This window comes from Lepisma saccharinum, chromosome 3 (assembly GCF_977018435.1).
Source record: "Lepisma saccharinum chromosome 3, izLepSacc3.1, whole genome shotgun sequence".
Lineage (NCBI taxonomy): Eukaryota > Metazoa > Arthropoda > Insecta > Zygentoma > Lepismatidae > Lepisma > Lepisma saccharinum.
Genome location: NC_139231.1, coordinates 132,375,325 through 132,393,718, shown reverse-complemented (window position 1 = coordinate 132,393,718; position 18,394 = coordinate 132,375,325). Strand labels below are relative to the sequence as shown.

Genomic DNA, 18,394 nt, shown 5'->3' with positions numbered 1-18,394 from the left:
GATAGAAGAGAGAGAAAAAGAATACATGAAATATGAACGTCTATGTACACAATATTTACATCAATTTATGAACTTATTGTTGTGGTTTTCTTTTTTTCAGCACACTAAGTGAGTCTGTGAACATATCAAAGTCTACAGTTTTTAATAGTTCATTCACCGTGTCCTGCTTGCGCACTGCAGGTGAAAACCTATGCGTGTTCACCCTTGACCTCTCCGTGTAGAATAATTTTCGGTTTCTTGCACTGTGTCGGCCTACATTAAAGTTTATACTTTCTAACAGTGCAGAACACATACAGCCGTGATTAATCAGTTTCTGTAAAAAAAAAAATGACATCACTGACGACTCTTCTGTTGAAAAAAGTTTCCAGGCCGAAATGCTCGCATAGAGATGTATAGTTATTTTTGTGATATTCAATGTTCACCTTGAAGCACAGCCATTTCACAAACTACCTTTGGACCCTATCCACTTCCTCTTGCCATGTTTTGTACTGTGGATTCCATATGGGAATGTAGTATTCCAGTACTGAACGAACGAGTGCGACGTATATTTTTACTACCGTAGGCACAGAAAAATTAAACAAAAAAATTCTTCTAATGAAACCAACTAGCTTTATACACCTTTTCACTAAGGCTTGTAATGGGTGTTGAACGACAGGTCAGATGTGAAGTGGACACAGAGGTCAACGGCAACTCTCGTGCGCCTCACCGTCGAGCTGCCAATTTTATATTCGTGTGTGATGGTTGTTTTCTTGTTGGTGAATGTCATTACGTTGCACTTATTCACATTTATGATCATTCCCGTCTGCATACACCAGTTTGCGAAGGAGTTTAGGCCTTCCTGCAGCGTGTGAAAGTCATTCAATGAGCTGATTGGATAGTACAGTTTCATATCGTCTGGGTACATTAGAATATTGACTTTTTGCAGGTGGCTCAAAATAACGTTGACTAACAGAAGGAAAAGGTATGGACCTAAATTGGATCCCTGGGGGACTCCCGACGAAACTCTTCTCTCGGCCGAGGCGAACCCGTTTAGTACAACTTCTTGTGTGAGATCACAAAGATAGCTTGGATGGTATTCTGCTCGGGCGGGATTTGCTTTTAAGGAAGTTCCACATCATTTTCGGGTTACTGTCACTTTGTTCATCCATGCTGGTTAAATATTCCGTATATTTTGATTTTTGCATCTTTTTAAAGTTTGATCTGTGTGCGGAAAATTCAACATAGTCACTCTGTAGTCGTGATTGCTTCCATCTTCTATGCGCACGTTCTTTTGCTTCTAAGAGACATATTAATTGCCCATCAAACCAGGCCGGATATTTCCTTCGCTTATTACGAGCTAATGGGACAGTGTCATCAAATGATGAGAATAACAGTTCATAGAAGGTTTCGCACATTTCGTCAACGTCGTCTGTCAGCTGCATAATGTCCCACGGCACGCGTTCAAGTAGGCTCTTTATCTCAGAAATACTCGCTTTATGCCAAGCATACGAGTGACCACTTTTAATGTTAGCGGCCTTGGTGACACGAGATATGGCAACACTGCATTGTACCGCTACGTGGTCAGAGGGAACTGCCGATTCCTCCAGTGACACGCTCGGGTGGGTTTCCATTGAGTTCACAAAGATAAGGTCTAGAAACCGGTCCTTGCGGGTGGGTAAGGGGTTGACTTGAGATAGGCCTGCTTCGGATACTAAATTTAGAAAGTCCCGATTTATTCCTGAGTCTTTAATACACTCTGGATGTAACTTGTTTTCATTATTACTTCTTTGCCACATTATTGTTGTGAAGTTGAAATCACCGACCAGCACTAATATGTCATTTTCACTCATCTGCGATTGTACGAGGAGAAGAGAATGTTGAAGCTTATCCAGATCGTTGGGAGAGGGGGGAGGGAGAATGTAGACATTTCCTAGATAAAGTTTCCTACTTACGTTCAAGGGGATTTCCACCCAAACTATTTCCATGTCGGTCTTGGCGGAGGTCAGTCTTCTCGCTCCTATGTCCGACGTAACAACAATCAGGACGCCACCGCAATGATCCGAACATTCAGGGTACACATCTTGCCTATCTTTCCTAAATACCATGTAATGGTCACTAAGCAACTCGCTGTCGCGCACAGAACTATCAAGCCACGATTCGGTGATGCAAATTGCGTCGTAGTCAAAATCACGACCAAAGCCAGGTTAAAATCTTTTAGGAATTTGTTATTTATACTTCTGGCATTATGGTAATATATGTTAAACACTGAACTGTCGTTCACTACCGATCCTGGAGGACCTGGGTTAAGCGACACATCACCTGATAGCAATATAACACAGAGTATGTGCCTAAAGGACGCAAATCTCCCGTCACTGGAACTGGAACACCGGGAACTGTTGTTCGCGAAGGCCGCGTGGCGACTCGCGTGGCACACAAAAGCTGGCAAGAAAATGTTTCTTATCACAGCACACTTCCAGAGCAGCACATCGGTCATTTTTGTCTCGTTTCTTGATGGTTTGCATGCCATAGCCCTGATCAGCAAGGGTTTGACCGTTACGAGGACAATGACATATGTATACAGTCTTTGTTACTGTAACGTGCAAGTTCTCGCACGTTCATGACTTTCTGTAACCTTGGATTTGGGTGCGGCTTTCAGAACAGGAAGCACTCAAGGCGCTGTGGATCGATCTTATCTTGCCTGTCTTCAGTTTTACCCCTTCCCCTGGCCGGTGCAAATGCACTAGGAAAAACCATAACAGGATATCATTGTAGCTTTTGCGATTCCAGGAGAATTATATGTCCCTGGCGATTCTGGGAATGATCTTATAAACAACAGGATGTCTTAAGTGCATCTGTTCTGGGAAGGATGCACCAGATGAGTACGAACGTACCCATCCCGTCCTTCAAGGTGCAAGGGCACCCGCACATCCTTAATTCCTAGAAAGGACTAACTAAGTACACAAGCCACTCAGTGCAAGTGTCCCTAAGGGAGAACTAAAAGTGAGACAACGGAAACACACGAATATAAAAAGGGCAGGATATAGAAAGGCTGGGGGGAGTTGATTCTCATAGTCCAGAGAGTCGAGAGTGCAGTCCTGATAGTCTACCAGCAGATCTGAATTACGGCCGGAGGCGCTGTCCAGCCTCCGACCCAAGATGGCTATCCACCCAGCCAAGTCCAGGCTGTCTTCAGGCACATAGAAGATGAACACGGATCTTCACTTCAAGTACTAAGTATCGCTAATCTACCCTTCTTTCATTTCAGCTCCCTTCCCCTAACACATAGGTTGGGATATTCTTCATATATCAGCCACATCTGCTATCTATAATAAACCTTGTTATTGTTAAGCATTACTTATGCGCCTAATTGTGCCTACACCTTACAGTTCTCCTATTTTAGTATTAAGACTCTACCATAATATTAATGTATTCCTTTACAGCTCTAAGCCCAGACGTCTCGAGTTACATAACCCTAACGGTATGCTCGGGCACAGGCTCGACAACCGTTACATTACGGAGCTCACTTTTCGCTGCTTTCTCTCTCTCTCTCTCTCACACACACACACACTCACACATTCTCTATCTCCCTCTCACTCACTCACACACTTTCTCTCTATCTCTCTCTCTCTCTTTCACTCACTCAGTCACTCTCTACATACACACTCATTCACTCACTCTATAACATTGATACCAATAAATAAAGAAAACACATATATTTGATGTCCGCAGTTTTTCACTTTGTTATACAGGTTTATGTTCTGTTGGAGGATATCACAAGAAAATAAAACATAACAATAGTTACTTGATTATGCAGGAAACATATTGTAATATCACATATATTTTCTCACATCATCGTAGAGAAATACATTGCACTGGCCGCAATACCTATTGGATATGTTTTTACAGCTGGCACATCTTTACCTATATTCCTTCTCTTTGATCATGTGATTTAGTCGGAAGTACTATTTGCTTGATGGTGGGTCACGAGATGTGCTTACAGAGGAAGACCTACCCGAAGAATCTCTTGTTATTCCATGTCCTGCCAAAGTCACTGTACCAACACTTCTTCTAAACTGTAACAGATCTCCATTGTAGCCTGCATGTTGAGCTAGAAACTAAGAATTAACAACAGCCACATATACCACCCAAGAAATCAATGGAATGTACAACATTTTACCACTTATTTAGCTACATATAGTAGATAGAGTACTCCAAGTTGAGGTCAAATGGATCAAAGCCACCTATGTTCGTATTATTCAATCCAATAACATCATGCATTTTGATTTGTTCTCCCCCTCTAGCAGCAGATGAACGTCTACTTGTCAGTTTGGAAGGCGAGACAAAGTATCAGTTGTCAGTATATCTTCTTCTCCTCATATCTTCATTCGTTTCCACTCTTGCATCAAGAGGACAAAGAAAAATAGTATTTCCTCTATGTTGTGGTTGCTCTTCAAAGTGATCAAGTGTATCAGCTAGCGACAGAGGTGTGTCAGTAAAGACAACTTCACTCCTCCCTGATCCTACTCAATCACTCACCCGATGTGGGGATAATCCAACCAGGTATGGGGTAACGTGCGGTCAGCACGACGAACCCCCAGTCGTTGTTTTAGATTTCCATGATCAAGTTACGCTTGTCATTCATAGCTTTCCAATTTCCTCACGATGGTGGGTAGCCACCTGTCCCATACAAAGGCCGAAATCTCAGGAGAAGATATGTTACGCTTCCCCCAGGAAACTCCAACCTGCATGCGCCTTGTAGCCAGAGCCCAAAGCATTACGCCTTAGACTGCAAGGCCAGAGTGCGGGACTACGGAAATAGTACAATGCATAAATTAGTACAATATATGAAGTATGCATGCAAACCTTACCAACATAAAAACATAGTTAAATAAAGTAAAGAATTCCAGAGGATAATACATAAAATACATCTATTAACAACGATATTCCCATTGGGTAAAAAACGACCCACCTGATGAAAACACATAATTGTTTGAGATAATGAACACATGTCACAAAACTGTAATTTAAAACAACAACTAGCATTCTTTAGGAATCATATTGTAAAAGAAATTTGGTAAAGTATCAAAAAATAAAATTGCACATAATTTTCTTTTGACAACGGTACCTTAGCTTTCCCCACAATCAGTGTTCTCACATATTCAAAGCCAACTGCAGACGTCATAATTTGGAAAAATCAGCATCAATTTTAAACAATTATGAAAATTATAGTATTAATTCCAACTCATAAATAAGAAAGATAAAGTAGTAACGAAATAAACAGTTAACAAAATGATATTGAAGTGCGCAATGGGTCGAAAACGACATAATGGGAATATCTGGGTTAATAAGTAAGCGCGGAGTCCAGAAGGCAGGAAATATCCCTTTAGCATACTTAGATGAAACTCATTCTGTATATGAAATACATAAGGATGAAGATCTTATAGTTTTTGATGTGGTCGCTGGAGATAAACTTTTTATTCAAAATACCAGTGAAGTGTCACCTTCAAAACATCCAATCACGTTAGTCATTCTCTTCAATCGAAATCTCTCACTCAATGTCTAGGAAGGCTATAGTGAACGAGTGGCACAAACCAGCGCGTCGCAACCACAAACGTTTATAGGTGGTGACAAAAGGCATCGACGATTTGTGGCAATGTGACCTCGTTGAAATGACCAGTGGTAATTTGAAGAATTTACATAAAATCAACAAGGGTTACAGATACCTCCTCACCGTCATAGACAAATTTTCAAAATTAGTATGGGCTTTACTCCTCAAGGCCAAAAGGGGAACATGTGTAGTGGAAGCATTCAAAACAATTTTCGATGAAAGTTGCAGACGACCCCGATTCCTTCAAACGGAGAACGGAAAATAATTCTAATTCTGCAATTCCGTTTTCCGGCAATTCATTCAAAAACACAACATCCAGCATTATTCGACCTTCAGTCACATAAAAGCCAGCATAGTGGAACGTTTCAACCGAACCTTGAAAACACGCATTTGAAAACGTTTTACGCTTCAGGATAATTACAAGTGGGTCGACATTCTATTGGAACTCGTAAACAATTACAATCACACAGTTCACAGCACGATACACATGGAACCCGTCGACGTTAATAAATCTGACGAGCGGCGTTTAATTTCTACGGTTTATTGTACAAAGTACAGTCCCACGACCAAAAAAACAAAATACAAAGTAGGAGAACAGCTGAGGATCAGCAAATTTCGAGAAGGGAGTCACTAGAAATTTCAGTACAGAAATTTTTACTGTAGTTCGAGTTCTACCCGGAAACAGTCAAACGTATATAATAAAGGATAGTCGCGATGAAATTTTGAAAGGAAGGTTTTAGGAAGAGGAGCTCTCTAAAACTAAATATCCCGACACGTATCTCATCGAGAAAGTATTGCGTAAAAAAGATAACAAACTGTTGGTCAAATTGCTGCGACTTCCGGAAAAGAGTTGCATCAATACAAACGAAGTGATTCTATGAGTACGTGGAACGAGGTGAAGCGTTTACCCGTTTCGGAATGTCAAACTAAAATAAAAAACTGTGAGTTGCTACCCGATAACATTTTTTTGTTGTCTTATTGTTGGTCCTTCTGATTGTGGATAAACTACGTTACTGGTAGACAATTTCCTCCTCGCACCTAATTGGTTAGATTGGAAGAACAGACGCCTGTACGTGTTCTCAAAATGTTTAAAGCAATCAAAGTACCAGCAACTTACAAAACTGTACAAGGGACTGGGCATAGCAACTTTTGAATCTGAAATTAAACCACTCGACCGTTGTCACGAAAATTCGGTAGTGATTTTCGACGATGTAATTTTAGAAAATCAAAATGAAATTCGTAATTTTCACTCAAGGTCGTCACAGGAGAATGGATTGCTTTTACCTAGCTCAAACATTTTCCAAAATTCCAAAACAGTTACTACGCGACAATGCTAATTTTATTAGTTTGTTTCGTCAAGATCATACTAATCTCAAGGATGTCTATGATGACTACATAGGAGGAGATTTAAACTACAATCAATTTTCGAAATTCTGCTCTTCTTGCTGAAACAGTGATGATTTTGGATTTGCTACAATCTATTTGACTCGAAAACTAAACAACGGAAAGTACAGGAATAAAGTCAACTTGAAATTACGCGATTACCTTGCGAAACTATTCAAGGGTTGGAAATCCTAAAATCGTGGATTTTACGAAGAGAAGAAGCGCGAGGGTCATCCTATTATCGACACCATCAGCGGTCTCGGTAAAGAGATTAAAAATGTTACAGAACAGAACAAGGAAAATCGAAAGTCACATTCGAAGGAGACGATGTAACAGTTAATTTAGGTGAAACAGATAGTTGGTCCAGGTATCCCGGTACCTTAGAACTGTGGGAACTCATCAGCAAAAAGTATCCGAAAGATTACACGGACGAAGATTATCAAAGTTACACGGACATTTTAATATTATCGGTTGCTCTGTACCAAAACAACGACGCTACTCAGAACCGAGTGAAATATAGCAGCGGAGAAAAATACAGGAATCTCATCAAACCTATTTGGAACGATATAAAATGTGGAAGCGGCGTCAAACGCTACAACACGTGACCGAAGGAATTTGTGTGGGTGGACGATGTTAGGAATCTCGTGGATCGTTTACTTGTCAGAACAGGCGAAGAAAATGCAGGTAATCGTAATTTTTACAAGGAGAAGGTGGGCATCGTAGACATGATTAGCATCAAACTCTCCAACTTCATCGTGAACGATAGTAAAGAAATAGAATACCTGATCAAAATAATCAACACTCTTCCACCGAAATTTTGGAAAGTGGCCGAAGGCAAGGGACTCGTGAACGACATCATAAATACATTACCGCTCGAAATGCATATCCAAGGTTATCAGTACTGCGGACCGGGCACCAAACTCGAACAACGCTTGGAAAAAGGAGACAGGGGAGTGAATCCGTTGAACGCTGCATGCAAAGATCACGACATCGCTTCCAATATTCAAACAAATATAGATGCACGTCACGAAGCAGATAGAAAATTGGAACATGCAGCATTCGGGAGACTCATCAGCAGAGACGCTTCTCTGCTGAGGGAACGGGTTGCAGCTTTGGGCACGACCATCGCCATGAACACAAAACGAAAATTGGGATGGGGTCTATAAATAACACCACATAAAAAAATGACACAGCTTCAAATAACACAACTTCCTCCCGAACTGTTGCATAACACATTTACGTTCACTTTCGATGAAGGTGACGGGAATGTCGATTTGGTCAAAGTAACATCAGAATTTCGACCACCATGCAAGATGGTTCTCATGGAGCACCTTCGGAAAATATGCGAAACAAAAAGCTTGCAAGATGCCTTTTTTCGGGCTGCAGGGAAAGAATTGGACGATAGATTGGATGAGGCGAAACAAGGAATGAGACCATACACCGACGATTGGAATAGGTCCAACATGGAAACAGGTAGCACCATCGCACACCTCATTGCGTTGTCCGAAGACCGAACTTTCTTCTTCGACTCCCACGATATACAAATATCCGATTGCCAAAAATTTAGAAAAAATTTTAAAAAAACTTATCACGTGAATTATTCACAAAACTCATAGACCTAGCGAGAAATCAGCTACGAGAAATTAGCAATATCAAGATCTCAGATCACATCGAACACAGAGACTCATAATATTATCGATCACATCATCCCGCCGAGTGGGACAAAAAAGTTTTTTTTTTAGTTTTTCCCCCCAGAATCTCAAAACTATGGGTTACGCAGCAAGAAACAACGCGAAAAGAAATGTTCTTGGCTGTCCAAAGGTCACGGAATGAAATTGTTGTTCAGGACTCCTCAATTGCAAGGATTGCTGCGTTCGAGGAAAACAATCTCACACGGGAGGTTTCATATTCAGCATTCCAGCAATTCTAGCGGCTTTGGGTGCCGTGGGAAGTTTAGCGGGTGGTAGCGCTGCCATAGCAAAAACCGTAATCGACGTGAAAAAGAACAAAGCAGAATTAGAAGAACAGAAACGTCACAACCTGGAAAAGGAGAAAAAAGGTAAAGGCCTCAAGAGAAAACAAACAATGCTTTCAGTAAGTTTTTTTTAAAAAAAGAAGAAGAAGAAGAACCACTCAGTAACCACGTCATTGAATCTCTGATCGAACCGTTGAGAATCAAACACTTCAGAGGAGTTTTCATGTCAGATTGTTTACCCTCTACAGTTAAAAGAATACAGTATGATGTCGTCAACTTGGACAATTACAAAAATCCAGGCACACATTGGCTATGTTATCTCAAAAAATCAAATAAAGCTTTCGTTTTCGATACTTTCGGAGGCGTTCCACCATCGGGTTTAGTAAAATATCTCAAAGCTCCCAATCTCTACTACAACGACGAGAGAATCCAAGGTTTCGAGGAAGAGAATAGCGGTCGCCTTTGCGTTTCCATGCTCGCCTTTTTGTCTCGAATAAATAATCCATCAATTCGAGATTTCCAGAAAGCATTGTGGAACCTGAAACATCATCATTTGAGTGTTCCATCTCACCAGCTAACCTTCGGTCTTGAAACTGACGTTGCACGACGATATCGTCTATCCTAAATCCATAGCTCTTCGTGCATTCTACAGCATGCACCTGATTCCCAACGTTACGAACACACCAACACCATCGAGATCGGAAACGAAAAAATGAGCATCATGCCGGGACAGTACAATTTGTCCACTTTGCAAGCCGAATTACCAAAAGGAGTACTTCTCTCTCAAAATTCCGTGACCCACAGAGTTGAGTTGGTGTCCGAAACAGAAACCATGGACCTGGGTACGATCGGAGAGCTTTTAGGTTTCGAGAACAACACCAAAGTCGAACCAGGCATCAAACACTTTGGTGCCAACATTCCCAAATTTCTGATCATCGAGACCTTGAACGTGCACTGCAACGTGGCAGAAGGCATAATCATCAAAGCAGACAATATTGGCAATCACAAACAAACTGGAATCATCGCAACCTTCCAACCAAATTCGGAATTCATGGAACCGATCATCTTTACATTCTCGTCACCAATCTACTTACCGGTGTGCCGCAACAGAATCGATCAGATAGAATTAGTGGTGACCAACGAAAAAGGAGAGGTTGTGGATTTCGCAGGAGCCACGTCAACGGCCATCGTTGAGATCAACATATAATAAATAACTACAATCGTAAAAATGGAACAGATAGAAAGTTATGAACTGCAATCTTTCCCTCCCAACCGTCGCACGTTCGCCAATCTCAACGAACCGAACCGAGATATAGAGGTGGACATCGATGTTGGAGACGGATTCGTTCATCCTTACAGAGCAGACCTTTACGTTAAATTCGACGTGGTGAAAAGGAAAACGGAGACGCATTCCCAACCATCACAAATTTAAAACTCGTAGACAACTTCGTGCCTCACCTGTTCTCGCAAGTTGAAGTTAGAAAACACGGAACGATCATCGATCGAGTCGACTACCCCGGGATCACCTCAACTGCCATAGGAACATTGAAAGTATCGAAAACAGATGCCACTTACTACCAGGAAGGAGGATTCGAAGCAGGAACGAAAATCTTGACAAAAAGGCACACGGTACTGTTTCCCATGAGTCTACTTCTGGGTTTCTTCTCAGACTACAAGGATATTATGTGGAAAGGAGGTTTGAGAATTACTTTTCTCAGAGCCTCGAACGACAACAATGTTTTGATGCGATACAGTAACTTGAACGCCGACGGAACACCACTCCACAACACCCTACCCGAAGCAGCGAAATGAATCATTCAGAGCATGGAGTTCAGAATTCCAGTGGTAGAATACGAAACCAACTACGCCCTCAAGTACAAAGCAGAAATCTTGAAAAATCCACAAGTACCCATTCAGTTTTACAGTTACCAGTGCGTGCAGAAACCCGCTTCGGGCAACCATTACGAATTCGACGCCACCACGCAATTCAACAACATACAGTTCGACATACCCGATTTCGTGGTTGTTCTTTTTCAGAACGGTCGCGATAACAACCAGGTAAAAGATTCCAGCAAATTCGACAACTGCAAAATCAAGAACGCCTACCTCAAAAACTGAAGAAATGAAGTTCTCCCGCGCGAGAATTACAACCTAGATATTAACACCAACGATTATCTCAAGCTGTACGAAGCGTACACCGCATACCATGTACTACACTCCAAGCGAATTCAAAGCACAGAGACCCATATTCGTCATCAACACGTCGAAGAGAAAACAGGTGGTGGTCAACGATCTCCCCAACATCAAAATAGTGTGTGAATTTCACGACGCCCTCCCTGACGACACTGTTTGCAGCGTCAACCTGGTGGCAGAGAAGTCATTCGTCCAAGATGTCAAAAATGAGAGGGTCATGGAACAGTTTTAACGTCAGGAAGTTTCAAAATTAAGAACAAGTATAACCAATTTAGAAATCATAAAAATTTGCACAAAATTGCCAAAAATTCAAAATACCAAAAAAAAAAAAATGTTGACGTACTGAAAAAAGTTGTCAGAAAATTCCAACATCCGAGTTTTGCTCATAGATGGGTCTGTCGTCGCCTATCAAAATTCTACCCACTCCGAAAAAATTTCCGAAATTATAAAAAATGGCGACCGGATGTGGACGTTTCTCGAAAACGGTAACAGATAGCGCGGAGATAACTCGAAAATCCTCCCCGTCGACCCCCTGTCGATTTCGGCAACATAGAGTACGTATAAAAAATTTGGTGGTCCTAAGGTCAAGGGGTGGGCCAATTGCCGAATTTTTATTTTTCGATCGCTCGTAACTTTCGAAAGGATGATCGTAGAGACATTTTTTTTGCGTTAACATCGTCTCGATGTTCTGTGTCCTCCCTGACTGGAAGAAATTCAAAATGGCGACCGGAAGTGAATGTATCTCGAAAACGGTTATACTTGGTCAAAATCTGTTTTCGAGATAACAAGGACATGCATACGTATAGGTCAACTGTTTCCCATGTAGGTTAGATTAGTCCGTAAAAGATCGTAAAGATATATATATATATATATATATATATATATCCTCGTGAAAGGTCGTAAAAAAAGCGAATAGGTTAAGTTATATCACGTAAGATCGTAAAAGGTCGTAAGAAAAAAAGGATGTAACCAGAAAAAAATAATAAACAATCCTTGTAGGTTCACTTAGCCCGTAAAAGGTTGAAAAAAAAGTGAATAGGTTAAGTTATATTACGTAAGATCGTAGCATACCTACAAAGTATGAGGTGGAAAAAACCGGGTTGCGGTGAAAATTGTACTGGAACGTCGTCGAACGCCATAAAATCCACAAAACATACAAAACAACAAATCGTGATAATATGATACAACTGTATGAGTTAGAACCCACCAAGTATGAGTTAGAACCCACCAATATACACTACTTCTTCTAAAAACAACAAAGAAAGGGAAAATTATTGCCAAAAAGGGGGAAAGAAAACAGGGACGTCGTTAGGGGGGGGGCTGGGGGGGCTTTGGCCCCGGCAGTTGTAACTCTGGCCCCCGCAAACAAAATTTTGATCGATTAAAAATTATCCTAAATTAATACTACATATTATTTTCTGGTAAATTTGTAGCAGAGTTGGAAACACTGTTCCGAAGAAAATCTTCGGAAGCAAATGTAGGACAGCAAAATTCCACCCTTTCCTTGCTTACCAGATTATAACCAAGGTCATAAAATCTGCCTGCTTAGAGGTTATTACCCTTGCCCTAACTTCCTGGAAACCAGAGATCCGACCCTTTTGTTGCAAATGACCCTTCCAATACAGATGGAATCAAAGACTCCGCCGCGGCCGAGCGGTCAACAGTAGGTGGTCGAGCGACATAGGCTATGGAGAGAGTTCTCCAGTACTGGCATTGTTCTGAGATTTAAAATTGCTCTATGCTTCAGCTTGAGAGCCACAGATTAGCTTTGTGTTCTTGCTTGCGAGGAAGGTCTGCTATCGGGTTCCTACGGTCACTGTGTATTTGTTCGTGTGTGGGAAGAGTTCTAGCGTTGTTGTGCATTTCCATCTTGAATGGATAAATTTATCAAAACCGGATATTTTAAAACTATCTCAAAACATGTGGAAGATGACGGCAATGAAGAGGGTGTTGGTCCAAGTTCTGACGTTCGAAAGTTAGACAAAACAAGTGAATGTACTAATGTGAAAACAATTACTGATCTTGGGGTAGATAATCCTAGGCAACCACTTTTGCAAAACTATCCAAATACTACGTTCGGAAAGCGAAAGCGGTCATTTCAAAAACACTGGTTTGCATCTGCGCCGTGGCTAGAATATAGTGTGGAACTTGACGCATGCTTTTGTTTTCTATGCCGTAAATTTGGCACAGATTCAGGATATGCAGAACCAAATTTCAGGAAAATAGGGGTGCGCAACTGGAAGAAAGCATGTGAAAAAATCAAGGAACACAAAGGAACGTCATACCATCTAAAATGCATGGAACTGTGGGCGAATTACAAAGTGAGTACCAATTAGTTTTGTAAAACAATTATATATATGTGTGTGTGTGTGTGTGTGTGTGTGTGTGTGTTCGTAGATTAAATTTAAAAAATGAAATATGTGTATGTCTGTATCCAGTGTTCAAATTGAAAAAATGCTGAGGGAAAAATTTCACAGCTTCCCTATTCTAATTTTGAGAATTGTACCTGATAGAAAGCCAACTGCGTTGGGCAGAAATTTCTCTAGGGGAGGGGTTTCAAGAATCCCGTATCTAAAACATACGGACTGATTTATATAAATTTCTTGGGTTCAAAGTAAATAACACAAATTTTCCAATTAGTGTACAAGGTTTCAGTAATCACTGATCTCGTCTCAGTGGACTTTTATTTAATATCAGAATTATTTTTCTTAGAGGAAGGCAAATTAATCAGGAAATATTTTCTCATAAAATATATATTGTAATTTGCAAACCTACAACAGTATTAATTTTAATGTAAAATTTAGTTCAGAAACTGACAATATATATGTTGATATTAATGTAACATTTACTTGAAATTGAAAGAAATGATTGCGTCAAATTCTGAGCAATGGCAAAATATGATCTAGAATATACTTATGAGGGTAAATTCTTTACATGGTCAGGAGTTAAATTAAAAACTCTCCCCCCCCATTTTAATTCGAACACTGGATGTACTTTGATTTTCGTCAAAGATATGCAACGGTGATACAAGAAATTAATGAATGGACAGTAACAAAAGACACGCCTGCCTGTCCAGGGGAGGACATCGCGTAGTGGTAATGTCGTCACCATATAATTCCATATATATCCTTGGTTCGATATCTAGTGGACACACATAGTGGTTCGGATCAAACTTTAAACTGTACGACCAGTCCCGATTGGCCTCCTATTTGTGCATGAAGAGGACATAGAACATTTGGGGACAAAATCGTAATTCGGGAGCTAACGTGCTCAGCCACTGAGGCGGCTAAAATTCAATAGGTTTCCATTTTGGCTATTTTACCTTTTTTCCTACCTCGTAGGTTAATTTTTATGACAAGTCGATGTGGATTGATGAATGATGGATGGATGGAAAAGTGATGGGAGCATAGACAAACAGAATGAGTCACCAATGGCTGGTGGAGGTTTGAACATGGGATCTCTGATTTCGTAGCCCTTTACGCTTACCACTCCGCCACGAACACTGGAATAAATTAAATAAGTAATGCCATGGTTTAGAATGAATGTCGGAGAGAGTGGAAGCCGAGATAATAACTTGTACACTAATGTATTGTTGGCATTGCTAGCAGATGTTAAAGGTCTACCGATACCTCGCAGAACGGAGAAATAATTTTTACCTATATTTGCATTGTTTTAAAAAATATATACAGCACTGACGAACGAAGGAACAAAGCTAATCTCCACTGTCTAGAGCAGGGGTTCCCAAACATTTTCGTTTCACCTCGCCCTTCGTGTTTCAAGATTTTTCCACAGCGCCTACGTCAAGAATGTAGGTCTATCTAGTACTTGCTTTGATTGACTGAATTGATGTTTTAAGTCCATGCATAGTAAGGCTAATTGGGACTGGACCTACAGTTTAAAGTGGGATCCGAACCACTATGTGACTCCACCGGGTAACGAACCCGGGACCCCTTAATTACAAGGTGGCGAACTCTAACACTACGCCACCGGGGAGGCCCTATCTAACACTTGTAACGCTCTGTTAGTGTGCTTACGTTGCTTGCCTTAAGTTAAAAAATAAACATATTTAAAATTCAGAAACATTTTTTATGTAACAAGTACAAAATAAGAACATGTATTTGGAACAATCATATCGATGACTGAATTTCATTGAAAATATTGGAACATCACGCGGCGGCCCCGTAAGCCTACCAGGGCGCCGCGGCGCACACTTTGGGAACCACTGACCTAGAGATTACAATTTCTGTAAAACTGAGTCCTAGGTTTGAATCCTGAAGGAGATATTATTTTCTTTCATTATTACAATAACTTGTCATCGTAATCAAAAATAGTTTAAAGTCCATTTTATGCTCAAATATATTAATTGGAACTGGATTTATAATGTCAATTGGACTCCAACCCATTGTGTAATGTGCCTCCATCGGGACTTGATCCTGGCACTCTTTGGTTATAAGGGAACGTGGTAAACCACACCTGGGAGGCCCGCCGTGGTGAACGTGTCGTTATAAGAAATATGCAATATAAGGCAAAAATGTGAATTTATTCTTGAGAATGTTAAAAAACAACAAGAAAAACCAGAATATTTGAGTCGCTAATAATATTCTGCATATTACATATAATTGTGATGGCCGTTTGCGAGTTTTCCTTCATTAATTGCCATTCATAGTCATCAACATTGCGATTAACTAAAAGTAACAAAAAAGCGGTACAAAATTTGAAAAATAAAATATACATAGAATAAAAGTAAATGGCAATTAATGAAGGAAAACTCACAAATGAACTGAAAAGAAAGGTAATAACAAGTTGATATTCACTACCTACTTTTGGGCCTTTTGAAGTTGTCATTTATGGCGCCAATTTACCTGTCTATTTAGCATGGTTTGTGGCTATTATAAACGCGCTCCGTACTGATAACACGAACTGAGACAGAAATAAACAAAGTGTGAAAATACCTAAGTCAGTGTCTTCATGACACTTGTACAAACCACCAACGTCGTTTTGCGATAATGCAGGGTGCAAGTTTAGAGGTGCACAATTTTCGAAAGAAAAGTGGCACGCGTCCTATTTTTCCTATTACATCTCGAGGCATTGGTGTACACATGGGGGAGCTGATGAGGCTACAACTCTCCAGAAACTTTGAGAAAAACAAAATTTTGAAATGAAATCTGTAAAGAACTCGGGGAAAAAAACAAATTGGTAAGTGCAACCCTCACACCCCCTAAAATGACCCTAGATACCATTTCTCTCTTTGAACAACTTTAAAAAGGAATCCCAAAAGTGGTAATTACCAAATATTTTATATTGTGTCTCTCCACCTCCCCTCCGAAAGAAAATCCTGCGTACGTTTGTGTCTGGAGGAGAGTTACAAATCACTCGCGTAATGTAAAGTGCTGCTTGCCCTGGAATACTGCTAGAATTTAAATTTGAAATTAATTTCAATGTTAAAGGCGTCATCATTATTACTATTATTAATATGATTTTGGAACGTCCTATTATTGTTATCATTACGTCCCTGCCTAAATTCGCAGCCAGAAATACGATTGATTGATTGAGTTATTGTTTTAAGTCCACTTTATGCACGGTAAGGCTAATGGGGATTGGACCTACAGTTTAAAGTGGGGTCCGAACCACTGTGCCATTATCTCCACCGGATATGGAACCCGGGACCCATTGATTACAAGGCGACGACCTTACCACTACACCATCGGCGAGGCCCTTTCACCTGTAGGTTTGGAAGAATCCTCATGATGGTTGCATTTGTAGCTGTGTTGAAAATAAATGTAGTAGTTTTGTCTTTCCGGAAACTTAATATCAAATATCTTGACAGACAATAATGCAATCAACAGGAGGATTCTCCAGAATAGCTAAATAGGAAAAATCCTGCACAGAATAATTTATCAGATGTCAAGAAATCAGCTTAGCACTTCCACAGTAGTTTCGATAAAAAAGAAGAAGTTGTAATTGAGACAGGCAGAAAGTAAAATACATTAAGAAAACTGTAAAGTAATAGTTTAATAGTAGTACTTTCATAAATTGATTTGCTTCCTGAAAATTCTTGAACTCTGTTTATTTGACCTCCAGTATTCACATATATATTATATACACTTCGTAGTAGTTTGATAAACCAATGCACTATATATGTAGCAATATTATAATGTAATATAATGTACATATAAAACATTATATATATATATATATATATATATATATATATATTTATATTTATATATTTATATATATATATATATATATATATATATATATGTGTGTGTGTGTGTGTGTGTGTGTGTGTGTGTGTGTGTGTGTGTGTGTGTGTGTGTGTGTGTGTGTGTATCACACAGAGTTGTTTAACTTTACTGTCTGGTAATATTTACATAGGAACAAATTTTAGATTTGGCCCCCCCCCGAACTGATCAACCTAGCTACGTCCCTGAAAGAAAAGGACTCTAGGTTTTTTTTGCACTCCACTAAAAATACTATTTCAAATGAATGTACAATATATACCATTCATACTACTACTACTACTACTACTACTACTACTGCTGCTGCTGCTGCTGCTACTACTACTGTTTTTTACATTAAAAATAATACATCTACTAATACAAAACTTGCTTACTTGAAGATATTTCTAGCCTCACTTTCAGGGATGCGTTTTTTTGGTCTCCTAGATATGAATGTCCGTAAGTCTTCACTGTATTGAGAAAGTAATAGATACTCATAGTCCCCTTTGCCGAGACATTCATTAATAGACAAGACATTTTGGTGATTTACTGAACGGGACACCGCCCTCTCGGCAGCTACCGCTTCTGCAGCCCCCTTCTGCTTATGGTCATACACTTTAATGACAGAAAACTCTTTTGGATCTGTTTCGTCAAATACTTCGTAGACTGAACCTTGCATTCCTCCTCCAATCCTTGTACCCAACTTAAGTCTTCTTTTCATTAAGTATGCTTTATGTATGTCGTCTTCATTTACTTTGGGTATCTTGGCCGGAGTAGCCATATTTGTATCTAAAAAAATAATAATAATAATAATAATTACAGAGCATATTGTTGCTGAGAGTCTTAAAACGGTCCGCCACTGGCGTAGGAGCCCACCCCATTGGGTTGTATGAAAATCCCATCCATGTCCCTCATGTCAATAAACTTCCCAAATAACCAACTTTCTCGAACTTTAACCGATTTTCACACAACCACTGTACGGTATTCGCAGGATATTGCATGGGAACCTTGTGAAGACCTAATCTTCCTAACGAA

At 40.0% G+C, this 18,394-nt stretch overlaps 1 protein-coding gene across 1 annotated transcript in view; it reads right to left on the bottom strand.

The window, feature by feature from the left end:
• LOC145985685 (testis-specific serine/threonine-protein kinase 3-like) overlaps positions 1-18,140 on the bottom strand; it is a 30,896-nt gene extending 12,756 nt beyond the window's left edge. Inside the window, exon 1 of the mRNA XM_083119752.1 lies at positions 17,755-18,140. Within this exon, the coding sequence (XP_082975878.1) occupies positions 17,755-18,140 (386 nt within the window). The remainder of the gene's footprint in view (positions 1-17,754) is intronic.
• Between the last annotated feature and the right edge of the window lie 254 nt (positions 18,141-18,394).